This window comes from Typopeltis vanoorti, chromosome 19, assembly GCF_054136105.1.
Source record: "Typopeltis vanoorti isolate ZY-2024b chromosome 19, IOZ_Tvanoo_1.0, whole genome shotgun sequence".
NCBI lineage: Eukaryota > Metazoa > Arthropoda > Arachnida > Uropygi > Thelyphonidae > Typopeltis > Typopeltis vanoorti.
The window spans coordinates 101,178,027-101,191,469 of NC_143567.1; the positions used below are offsets into that span (position 1 = coordinate 101,178,027).

The 13,443-nt window shown below is 35.5% G+C and overlaps 1 protein-coding gene across 5 annotated transcripts in view; it reads right to left on the bottom strand.

Annotated features, from left to right (window-relative positions):
• The window catches only part of osa (trithorax group protein osa), a 561,898-nt gene that overhangs the window by 92,847 nt on the left and 455,608 nt on the right, over positions 1-13,443 (bottom strand). For all 5 annotated transcript variants that reach the window (XM_090409351.1, XM_090409350.1, XM_090409349.1 and 2 more), the window contains one exon: positions 4,381-4,585. In XM_090409351.1, coding sequence (XP_090265477.1) covers positions 4,381-4,585 — 205 coding nt within the window. The remainder of the gene's footprint in view (positions 1-4,380; positions 4,586-13,443) is intronic.

Here is a 13,443-nt window from a genome sequence, read left to right on the forward strand (position 1 = left end):
AGGCTAACCGTGCGGACTAATATTAAAAATAGTATTTAATGCTTCCGGTATTCCATCTCAGTTACAGAGACATTATCAGGAATATAAAATGAGACTTGTAACACACACACACACACACACACACACACACACACACACACACACACACACACACACACACACACACAGGCAGCACAAAACTAACTGAAACATGTGGACAAAAAGACTAGAGTCCTAACTAGGTGGGGTATCCTCTATCAACACCTGTCTATGGCCTAGAATGTAAACTGGGATTTCAATTGATGATTCCCATATTTTGAGAAGTAAGTTTTATGTAACCAATTTATTTCAAATTAGGCTGATTTTTAAGAACAGCAGATCCTAAAAATAGTGTTTGTCTTTTAAATTGACTGATGGAGCATGATGATCTTTTTCCAATTGATTCTGTGAGATGTATCCAAAGAATGGTCTGCAAGGTCAGACTATTCGGTTATGACTATGGTCAGTCTGGTCTTGCAGACCATGCTTTGGATACATCTCACAAAGTCCACTGGAAAAAGACCATCATGCTCCATCACAGCAAATTTAAAGAAGAGAAAGACTATTTTTAGAATCTGCTGCTGCTGCTATTAAAAATAATTTGAATTTGAATAAATGTGGTTGCATTAAACTTTCCAACAGGTGTTCATAGAGGGCACCTCACCTAGTTAGGACTCTAGCCTTTTGTCCCTGTGTTTCAGTTAGTTTGGTGGTGCTTTTGTGTGTGTGTGTTACATGTCTCATTTTGTGCTCCTGACAATGTCTCTGTAACTGAGATGAAATACCAGAATCATTAAATACTATTTTTAATTTTACTGTTTCACTCAAACTTTTATCATGAATATGAAACTTCCTTAACCTGGCATAGTGAGAGGCTGCATGATGGGGTAAAATATGCAATGGGAGAATATTGTTAGATTTTGGAGCAGATTGTCAACATTCATGCCATCAGCATGCAAAATCTCCTCTCTCTCTCTCTCTCACACACACACCAAATAAGCAGCCTAATGTGTATAATATTGAGCTTCCCAATGTAGAGAAAAAAAATACTAGCATAATTATTTTTGGAAGAGACTATTTTTAAGGCATTGTTAAGAGACAACTATTTCTATTAAAGTGATGGTATAGGTTCATTCATATGCTTTGACGTAAAGACTGTGACTGGGCAACGTGTGAAATACACAAGTAGCTATATATATCCTAATGATGGATAGGATCCAACCCTTGGAGGAATACTTTCTCATGCAGAAAACAGCAAACTTGGGATATTGCTTTGACTGAATATTGCACGATAAAGGCAAAGCAAGGGAAATATATCCAAATTCTATTCTGTAGAGCAGGCATGGGCAACCTTTCCTAGTTCGGGGGACAAATTATCATTCTGTCTCCGAGTCAAGGGCCGGACCAAATTATTAAATAAAATAAATGAATATTAAATGAATTAAAACAAGTTGTTACTTCGTATTTCATTTATTTATAATACAATGCTTTGGCATCAAGCTCTACATAAATTTTATAATATAATGAACGACATAGCAATTTAATGTGAAGATTGGCCTTGTACTTCAACTACGAGACTATCAATATTGACGTTAATATTACTTAAGGATAATTGCATAGAATTTTTGAGGTTTTCGTCTGTTATTCTTGTCCGAATTTTTGATTTATTCTATTTCATATTCGAAAAAAAAACTGTTCATACATATATATGCTGCCAAAAAGACAAATGATTTTTCTTGAAAAGGCACCTTAATTTGTATATTTTTCTTCCACATGAAGCTCAATAAGTTCCATCTGTAAGTTTTCTGGCGTATTATTTACATCAGCATCCATCGGACGAGCAAATATAGCAAATGTGGAGTCTTTGTTTTTGAAGTCAGCAAACCTTGTATCAAATTGCTCTATTAGTGCCTTCAGTTCATCTCCATAACAATTATAAGGGATATTTTTATGAGTTGCTAGAGTAGGAAAATGATAACAATTTTTAGCTTTTATCTGACTTTCCAACAATCTTAGTTTATTACAAAAAGCTATGACATGTCCATGCAGCTCATAAACCAATTGTCCTTGTTTTTGCAATTTAAGATTCAATTCGTTTAGGCATCCAGTGACATCTGCAAGGAATGCTAAATCACACACCAACTCATCATCTTTTACCTGGTAATTGTGTTTCCTTTTATGTCCATAAAATCTGCAACGTCTTGTCTCAGATCATAAAATTGTTTTAACATTTTACCTTTACTCAACCACCTCACTTCACAATAATAAGACACATCTTCATAATCCGAAAATAAGTCTCCCAAATACTCCTTAAATTGGCGGTGATTAAGTGCATGTGACTTAATAAAGTTAATACTGGCTACTACAACTTCCATAACATTTGTGAATTTAATCGATTTTGCTGGTGGATAATGCAGTGAAAATTTGTTAAATTTTCCGGATGGATCTGTAGTTCTATTCCTCTTTCATGAACTATTCCAATAAATCCCTTCTGTGCACCAACCAGTGCAGAGACTCCATCAGTGCATATGCAAGATAGTGAACTCCATTCAAGCCCAAATCTCTCGAAGACTGTGTTGACTGTTTCAAATATATCTTTACCGGTAGTTGTTCCTTTTAACAGCCGAAGCACCAATAATTCTTCTGTGATGTTGAAATCTGCATCAACTCCTCGAATAAATATTGCTAGTTGTGCTGTATCGGAGGCATCGGTGCTGTCATCCAAAGCAATTGAAAATGCTTCCGATCTCGCAATCTTCTCTTTTAAACTTTTTTTGATATCATCGGCCATAATTTCTATCTGTCGGACAACAGTACGTCTCGACAAACAAATATTCTCGAAGTCTTTTTTCTTTTCAGGATATATTATCCTTGCAACATCCAGCAGACATTCTTTGATAAATTCTCCTTCACCAAATGACTTAGAATGCTTAGCGATTTTTTTGCATACCACAAAGCTGGCTTTGGCAATGCTGTGGTGCTGCATTCTTTGCTTGTTGAACATTTGCTGCTGGGTATCCAAGTACTTCTTCAACTTCTGTATTTCATCTTTTCGTAGTTGTCCATCAATTTTTGGGTGATCCGCATGTCTCGAAGTAAGGTGTCTCTTCAAGTTGTATTCTTTGTTGATGGATATACGGATTCGTTGCACAGCAAACATACAGGCAAACCTTTATTCAGAATAAAATAATAATCCTCCGTCCAGTTGTCTTGAAATTGACGATTCTCTGCATCTACTTTTCTTTCTTTTTTTTACAATAACCACTGACATTGTTCCAAATTTATAAGCGATATTCAGAATTGTCAAACAAAACTGTCTTCTACACCGCAGGCACTGAACAGAACACAACATCAATGCAGGCACTGAACAAAGCACAACACCAACGCAGGTACCGAACTCACACGTTGTAACACGTTCATACGCCACTAGTCAAAGTGAGAAAGAGACTGGTTGGAGAAAACATAGTATGTTTTGTGCAAGTCATATGACATCAGCTTAATTTGAGTTAGTAGAACACACCATGTTTTCTCCCACCATGAATCAGACAAACTTCGCTGAAATAGATTAGGGCCAGATCCGGCCTGCGGTTGCCCATATGTGCTGTAGAGGATAGAGTGTAAAGGACATTCAGTGGACTTTTGCATTTTTATCCTCTTAGTTGACCAATATATGCAAGGAACATAAGCTTTCTGTCAAAAATGAGTCTTAGCTTCTGCTGCTACTGTGATAATTGTTTTCACCATCCTAACACTGGGTCTTGGTGAAAAGATACTCAAATTGCTTAAATTTGAATACTGGCCATTTAATATTGTTTTTTTTTTTTTTTTTTTTAAAATTGAGTTTAAGAAATTCAGTCTATTTGACCATAAGATTAACTGCATTTGCTTTTCAAGAATATGTTTAGCCAAGTGAGGAAATCCCAATAGCAGAATTTAAGTAACTACAACCTCTGATTTTAAATTTAGAAGTTGATTTTAACACAGTGGCATGCTTATGGACTCTAGTTAACAGTTTCTGTTAATTATAGTGAGTGAGTTAATAACTGTTTGTTATAGTGAGATTCAACTGTATTATCAACTGTATCACAAGCCTAGCAAGACACTGTTGACCATAAATTCATATTCAATAATGTAAAGATCACATTTGCAAATTCAAAGTTCCTTCTACATAGAAGAGTTGGGAGTGAAAGGCTATAGCAGAAAGTGAGAATAAGCAAGCGTTTAAGCATACTGCTTCCATGAGAGATTTAATTTACATTAGGAATGAAATTGTGTAGCAAGCACTCACATCCATATTGTTTAACAACATTTATGAACAAACGCACACACAAAACATAATAAATTAATATAATAAGTACCCACCTGCACTGCTTTTGGAATTCTTTTTTCTGGATGATGCCTCTACTTGACTTATTATAGGCTGTGGATCAATACCTCCCCTATCAAATTTACATTCAAATGGTAATAAATGTTTAATATATTGTTTCCTTAATGTATAAGCTGCACTGGAAGATGCTCCAATTCCTATTGCTCCTGCTACATCTTTCCAATGTTTCCCTTTTGTAACCTATGTTGGTCAAATAAAATGAACTAACAGTTTACAAATTATTGGCATATCAAAATAATTACATTATAAAGAATTTTTGAAATGATCAATAACAATAATAAAACTTAATGAAGAAAGGGTTAGATGTTTTAAAAGTCAGAATTATAATATAAAATTGCAATCAATGCATTCCCCTTGGGTATGCACCAGAATAATGTTTACAGTTTTGTCATAATCTTGCAGGGAATTGTTCTGAGGAAAAAAAACATTTTATCTTATTGTGAGCTAATGGATATATCAGATAATGGATATAGCAATAACTATTGCTATACTAGTGTTCATGATGCAATTTATATGCTGTTTTAGATCTATATGAACAGCAAAAGAAGTCTCTCAACTAAAGAAGTTTGTCAGATGTTTCAAGAAATTGTTCATTTCCAAATAAACTTTCAACCATCAATGAGGATTATCATATTGCTAATAATGCACTTCTAAATCATTTCTTATTATATAAAGGAAAACTCTGAGCTACCAAAAACTAGGGTAACATAAATGCTTCCACTAGCCAAATGAGATTGGTTTGTGGCTTATTGGTGCAAGGAAAACAAAGGTCATGCTATGCCATTATGACGGTTACAGCTAGAATAACAAAATAAAAAAAATAGCTGAATAATGTATAATATACATAACAAAGGTCATGCTATGCCATTATGACAGTTACAGCTAGAATAACAAAATAAAAAAAATAGCTGAATAATGTATAATATACATAACATGTCAAGTAAAAAATTATCAACATTGTCCCTATATACAAATTATATTTAAAATCAAATCTGTTTGAGTAAAGTAATGCTTTTTATAACATAGTTAAAAACTTCATACAATCAGTCCAAATTAGACAAATCTGCTTGAGTATATATGGCTCAGGCAGATCAGTAAAAACCAAAGATAAATGTCTAAGTTGGTGTCCACCTATCTTAGCTAATTTTCTTCAAGTTGTTTCTATTAGACATCTTTTGCTGCACTTTCTTCAAGAGTAGTATTCGTGAGATGGCCTTGCCACACACACACACACACACACACACACACACACACACACACACACACACACACACACACACACACACTCTACTGATCAAAGGAATGCTATCCAAAGCTGTTAGTGTTTGAGTAGTGATGTTCCATATAGGAAACATGTCTAAATATGATCAAACACCAAAATTTGTAGAAATAAATTTTGGTGTTTGTGGTCATGAGCTTGAATTTTCAGATATTAGCTAGGCTTTTATGAAATTGAAGAGTACTATGCTCAGTAGTCTACTGATATAGGAACCAAGGCACTGAAAATCTTCTATCCACTCTGAGAAATGCAATCATTTATTTAATGTATCATTCTAATGTATTTTTTTCCCCAGACTTTGGTTTTATTACTGTCGACAATTAACTTAATGTTGCATTCTTACAGAGATTATTAGGTGGTTTTGGACAGATGAATGTTGGTATCAATTAGCACATCATCTGCAAAGCAGAGATTGATTGTGTTGGTTGTACTGGCTGAATTTTCAAGAGTTTTTCCATTCCCATTTCCCCTGAAAACAGCCAAGGATATAATGAAGAGATTTGGCGACAAAGAATTTTCTTAAGAATTCCAGTAGAATTGTGTTAACACTGGAAAAATCTGCTTTTCATGATGAAGGTACTTCATCATGGAAAATAGGTCTTTCTGACCATGCACTTGAAACATGCCACTGGATTGAATGGACAGGCACCCAGTCCTTACATTGGACCAAAACCTGGTAAGAATGTAAGTTCAAGGAAGCCTGTGAAATGCTTGTCAACAACCAAATCCCAACAAAAATGATGGCCCTGAAACTCCCAATGATCTGGATGGCTCACCTATAACCTACATAACATCTGGTTAAAGAAGAATTACCCACAGTGAAGACTAATAGGGAAAAAAAAATTTATTCGATAACAACATAGTAACTCTCAAGGCAGCCAACAGAAATTAAAAGCAACAGTACTTTAAGAAACGATTAACTGCTGATGTAGTTTTTACTTAATAATAAAATATAATAAAACATAATTACCGTATCTTTTTTTTTAAATGATTCTATTTTTGTTTTTATTTATTTTCCCCAGAGGAAAGGCTATGGTCAATGATTAGCTAAGCAGTTATTCTCAGCCCAATGCAATATGTACCAATGTAGTTTGTGATCCATTGCATATATACATGTGCAGACAGGGTGATCAAAATTAAAGTATCTCTGTTTAAGGACTTGTAGAGCAGCACTCAGTGATCCAAATGCTGCAGGAATACATTGTGCATCATGTGGAAGCAATATCTGAGAAAAAAAGTAGTTCCGAAATTTACTATCAGTGACACTATGTTGGAGGCTTAATGGATTTTTTACAACACTCAAAAAGAATTAAAAGAGAATTTAATACTTCCTATATTTCGTCCTAGTCTCTAGAACATCTGCGGGGATTACAAAAACAATTAATGTAACATGCACACACAAATCTTACAATACTAAGCCCAACCACAGGGCGGTAGTAGGTGGCCTGGAATGCAAGGTGGGACTTCTGGTGGAGTGTTTCCCAAATCTTCGGAAGCTTAATGCAACCATATTTATTAAGATTTGGTTGGTTTCTGAGAGCTGCTGCTGCTTCTAAGAAAAGTCTCTCTTTCTTGAATTTGCTGTGGTGGGCAGAAGCAGCTCTCAGAAACCAACCAAATCTTAATAAATACGGTTGCATTAAGCTTCTGAAGATTTGGGAAACACTCATCACCAGAGGTCCCACCTTACATTCCAGGCCACCTACTACTGCCCTTAGAGGGCGCTCCACCTAGATAGGACTTTAGTGTCACCCACATGGTTGGGCTTAGTATTAAGATTTGTGTGTGCATGTTACATTAATTGTTTTTGTAATCCCCGTAGAAGTCCTAGTGACTAAGACGAAATATAGGGAGTATTAAATTCTATTTTAATTCTTTTTGAGTGTTGTAAAAAATCCATTAAGCCTCCAACATGATGTCCTCACAGCACTTAAGCCTCTACACATGGGTATCAGTGACACTGTATGGTGTAGATGTGGTAATTTTTTTTTGTGTGTGAGGAGCAGAAAATCGACAAGCATAAATAATACATGTTTATTCACTTCTATTATGCATTCACTATACTGTTCAACATGCTGCCCTTCTCAGTAGGCCACAAACTGCATCCTTTACACAGCATATTCAACAGGAGAACTCAGCTGGTTGGGAGTGATGTTGCACACACATACTGTGTTATGCTGTCTTTAAGTGCAAGCAAGTTATCAGGACGATCTCGATTGACCCTGTCTTTGGGAAATTCCCAGAGCCAGAAGTTGCAAGGGGTCAGGATCAGGTGAATGAGATGGCCATGAAATGCATGGCTGATCATTCTGCATCCAGGAAATTTTCTGTCCTCAAAGAATGGAATGTTAAAGCAAATGTCAGTCGATTTTCAAAGTTCTGGGGGCACAACTACTCTGTCAGAATTACCTTGAATGGGTAGAAATGCAGAATCTTCGATAGAATTTTCCAGACAGCTGTGTAAGGCACATCCACATGCCTTAATACAGCATGTTCACTGCAGGAACCAATGAGGTTATTCATGGCCTGCTGCACAATAGCAGTAGCAACTTCATTCCCTTTGTGTGGAGTGATTGGTTTGCAACCTATGCCAGATCTAACTCTCAATGATCCCTTTTCTTCAAAATGACTAATCATTCGTTGCAAAGTACATGGAGATAGTGGATCTTGGCAATATTTATTAAGGCGACAAAATTTATAGAGTGCAGCAACAGCGTTACAATTGTTTAGGTAGTACAGCTTCAAGTGCAAAGCGCATTGGGGCAAGGTTAGTGCTATCACTGTGGATGGTATTAACTAGAATGAAGAGAAAAATCACATCTCCATCATTTTAAAGCCTCCTGGCACCTGCTGAGTTGCGTGATATGCAAATCCCATGCATTTTGTGTTTAAACGTCCTCTGGTGGTGAATTTGGGAATTTTTTTTTTCTCAAATACCACCACCAAATTGATTGTGCAGAAGTGATAAGTGTTTGTGTATATATTGATTGGCTTGTATGTGTAAGCTTAAGGTAAACAGTGAAGGAAAGACTGCCATAAGGAAGCCATGTATTCCTGCAAAGTTTCAGAACATTTGAATCACTGGATGGCACTCTACAAGGCCTTAAACAGGGATACTTTAATTTTGATTGTCCTATATATAAACATATATCAAATATGCAGATTCTGTAACTTGTTCTACAGCAGTTACCCATCTTCTGACATAATGCATGAAAAAGTTTGGTAAAACTCATGTGGTTGCTCTTAATATTTCCAAGGCATCTGATCCTGTCTGATGTAGAGGCTTCTTACTAAGTTACCATCACCTGGTCTTTCTCTCTGTCATTTATGCCTGGATTGCCAGCTTTATCTCTGGTTGTTAAATACATATTATGGTCGACAGCTTCATCTCATAAGACTTTTCCCCATCAGTGCTAAATTACCCTCTAGCTCTCTGCTCACACTCATTGTCTTCCATCTATACAATGTCTCTAACCTGTGTGTGTAATGTTTCCAACCTCCATTCCAGTCAGAGTTTTGCAGTACTCTTCATTCCGATTTCATTTGAGAAACCTTTTAATATTAAATGATCCAAGCATCAATATCTTCCATAATCAATGTCCTAAATACCGATTTTTTTTTTTTTTTTTACTTTCAATCTCTTAAATGCTGTTTTTTAATGTTACATGGTGATCAGCATTCAGTTTGGTAAATTCTGGAGACTACAACTGTGTTAGGAATAATTACTTTAATTTCCTGATTTTTTGACATTCATTTAAGGTTATCATCTTGAGTACCTCCCCTCCCCCCAACACACACACACACACACACACACACACACACACACACACACACAGTTGACTCTTGAATAATGCAGGGGTTAGAGGCACTGATCCCCCAGGCAGTTAAAAATCCACACATTACTTTTGACCCCCAAAAAACTTAACTACTAATAGTCTACAGTTGACTGTAATCCTTACTGATAACACGAATAGTCGCTTAACACATATTCTGTATATTATATGAATTAATACTGTATTCTTACAATAAAGCAAGCTAGAGAAACGAGAAATGTTATTAAGAAAATCATAAGGAAGAGAAAGTACATTTACAGTACTGTACTGTATTTATCGATACCGTAAGTTTATGTGGTTTGTCTGTCTGTCAGTACCTAGTTCAATATTGTCTTATATGATACAAAATACTGTAGATGTTATACGTATTATCAAAAATGAAAAGATAATGTGAAAAAGAAATTCATATTTATTTACAGATATAATAATTCATGCATTGATAACAAAGCAGCAGAATTGCTTGATGGTAGCCTAGCCAATACACTAATGAATGGTTATTAATTAGCATAAAAATAAAAATTTTATAACAGTTAATTTTATACAGTTATGATTTAATCCTGCATCTTTACATTTGTTTACATTTTTTAGGCTGCGAATGCTGCCACGTATGGTCTGTAAGTGTGCTTATGCAAGTATTGATAAATTCATTTGTGTATATTTTATAGTAGTAAATCTACATATCTAACTTTTTCTTAATTTTTTTGATATTTCTAGGCTACATGGTTTGTTTGTGAGTTTTTTCAAATTGTCACAAATCTCTAAAATTTTCCAATATATTTATTTAAAAAAAATCAGCATGAACTGTGTATGTATGTACGTACACACACACACACACACACACAAGTTATATTACATTTCAAACAGTATGACAATGATTTGATCAACTATTATTCAACTGGCCTGACCTCTAGTGAAAAAAAAAAAAAAAAACCACTTTATAAACAAAATTAAAGACATCACACTTAAAAAAAAAGCGATTTATTAGTCAGTTTTGACATCTGAGCCCTTTTCACAAATATGCCAATCAATAACCCAATTCTTTTATAGGACAAATTCTTACTTGATATCATGGCACTCTTTATTCATGTACTACGTTCTGGCTATTTGGTGTAGCAAAATACTTTTTACCAGCAAAAAGGAAAGCACAGCCATGGGCTCACAACTATCCCCACCCCCATTGCTAACTTCTTCAGCTATGTGCTCCTTTACTTGAAAACCCAAAGTCAGGCTTAGATACCTTGATGATGGTTTCATTATCTGATCCCATGGCCGCCAGACAGACATGTTCCTCAGCCACCGATACCAACAACACAAACACATACAATTCACAAATGAAATTGAAAGTCAGAACACACTTCCTTTTCTAGATACACTTGTTACATGGCTTCCTTATGGCAGTCTTTCCTTCACTGTTTACCTTAAGCTTACACACACAGCCCAATCAATATATACACAAACAAATACAAACTTATTTATTAATTACTGACCATTTACAAAAAACAAACTACATTAGAGCCTACCAGTTTCGCCAGCAAACTGTCTGGCTTTATCAAGGCGTTTACGGAGACATAAAAACTAGTAAATGCAAATTGAAAGGAACATAAAAAACGTTGTAAACCAACTAGTAGCTAAGGTTACATGTTCGCGTGACAGAGAGGACTTATTGTTCTTATTCATTATCACACATGCATGTTTGTTGTAAACGTGTAATGTGATTACTGGCTAGCTGTAGTTCAGTTCCCTTTCATCACGTCAATTTCTTATCAAATAGCCAGAATACTAAGAGCCTACAACATCTGAGTGGTCTTCAAACCAACCACCAGCATCAGCCAAGTTTTAGGATCCCCAAAAGATAAGGTGCCTTTCTACAAATATCCAGGAGTATATTACACTCCTTGCTCCTGTGGTCTTGCCTATATTGGATAAACTTCACGGAGTTTAGAAATCAGACAAAAAGAACATGTTGGTGATGTAAACCACAACAGAAGTATCTCTTCCAGCTTAGCACATCATTTCCGTACATCTAACCAAACGATAGAGTGGCAAAACAGCTCCATGTCATATCTGGATGATGACTATAGACATCATTTATTCAAGGAAGCCACAATAGTGTTAATAATCGGTGGAAACCTCAACAGAAATCAGGGTGCAATCCTAAACAGTTCGTGGAAAAGCCTGATCCTCTCTCTAAATCAATCAAATTACAGCTAGCCAGTAACCACATTACACGTTTACAACAAACACACATGCGTGATAATGAATAAGAACAATAAGTCCTCTCTGTCACGCGAGCGTGTAATTTTAACTACTAGTTGGCTTACAACGATTTTATGTTCCTTTCAATTTGCATTTACTAGTTTTTATGTCTCCGTAAACGCCTTTAAAAAGTCAGACAGTTTGCTGGCGAAACTGGTAGGCTCTAATGTAGTTTGTTTTTCGTAAATGGTCAGTAATTAATAAATAAGTTTGTATTTGAATTATATAAACAACCAAATATGTTTAGTTTATATACACAAACACTTACCACCACCGAACACACAAAAAATAGGTATCATTAACACTGAAAAATGAGGCTTTACAGATTTGCTCCAGTGAGCAAATATTTAAATATGAATTAAAAGTTATTATTATTATTACATCACGCTTCCAGGGAGTCCAAAGACTCATCGAGGGAGGGCATCTACTCAACAACTCTTAGTCTCACTACTCCACCAACCTTCATCATCTAACACCAACGCCATCTACCGCCACTAGTGCTTTCACAGACAATCACAAGCACCCATGCCCATGGCAGGATTCGAACTTGCAGCCTTTTGGCTGGAGAGCGAATATGCTAACCACTCAGCCAACCAGGCCAGCAATAAATTAGCAATAAATTCCTGAAAAATGGCTACAGCAAAAATATTATCAACTTTCAAATTCTTCACAAAATTCCACTTAGAAAAATAAACTAGATTACAATAAAACTGTAGCCATTCCTTACATTAAAGGGATATCAGATAAAATAAACAGAATACTACAGAAATACAACCTTAATAGCATCGAAGAATTCATTTATTCCACTGGCCAAGGTTGGAGTATACTGAATTCATTGCACCTGTAATTTGCCCTATATAGGTGAAACAGGACGTACAATTCCCATCCAAAAAAAGGAACATAAACAGCACATTAATTTTAATAACTATAAAATCTGGCCTTTCTGATCATTCCCTGAATACTCTACATAGAAATGACTGAAAGGCACCTGTTCTTTACATCACACCAAAACGTGGTATGAGCACAAATTTAAAGATGCCTGTCAAATTTTTATCAATCACCATAAATCTTAACAATAAGTGGTCTAAAAATTCCCAGAATATCATCATCAAATTCCTGCCATGTACCCTCAAGGGGTGTACAGGATATAATAGTACTACATGAAATATTTACATCATTACTAACTTCCTATCTACAATTTTCCTCCAAATCAGTCTTTTGCTTGTCTATACTCCAACATTATTAGATCTTATATTTCTATCATCTAAGGCACTTTGTACCATATCAATCCACCTATATCTTGTTCTTCCTCTGGGTCGTTTTCCTGCCAACCTGGCAGAGAACACTTATTTTGCTAATCTTTCCTCGCCCATTCTGTTTAAGTGACCATACCACCTGAAATTAGCTCTGCTAATGCATTTCCTGGATGCTGACAATGTCAAGTTCTTTCCTAATATCCTCATTTCTAATATGATATTGCCATTGATGCCATCTGTTCATGCCTCTAATCTTTCTCAGGACTCTCATATTTGCAGTCTCTAGTCTTTTGTCAAGTGTTTTACTTCTGACCCAGCTCTCAGATCCGTAAGTTAAAACTGGTTTGAACACTGTTTTGTATATAGCTAATTTAGTGTTCTGACTAATTTCTCTCCATATGAATTTATTCAATT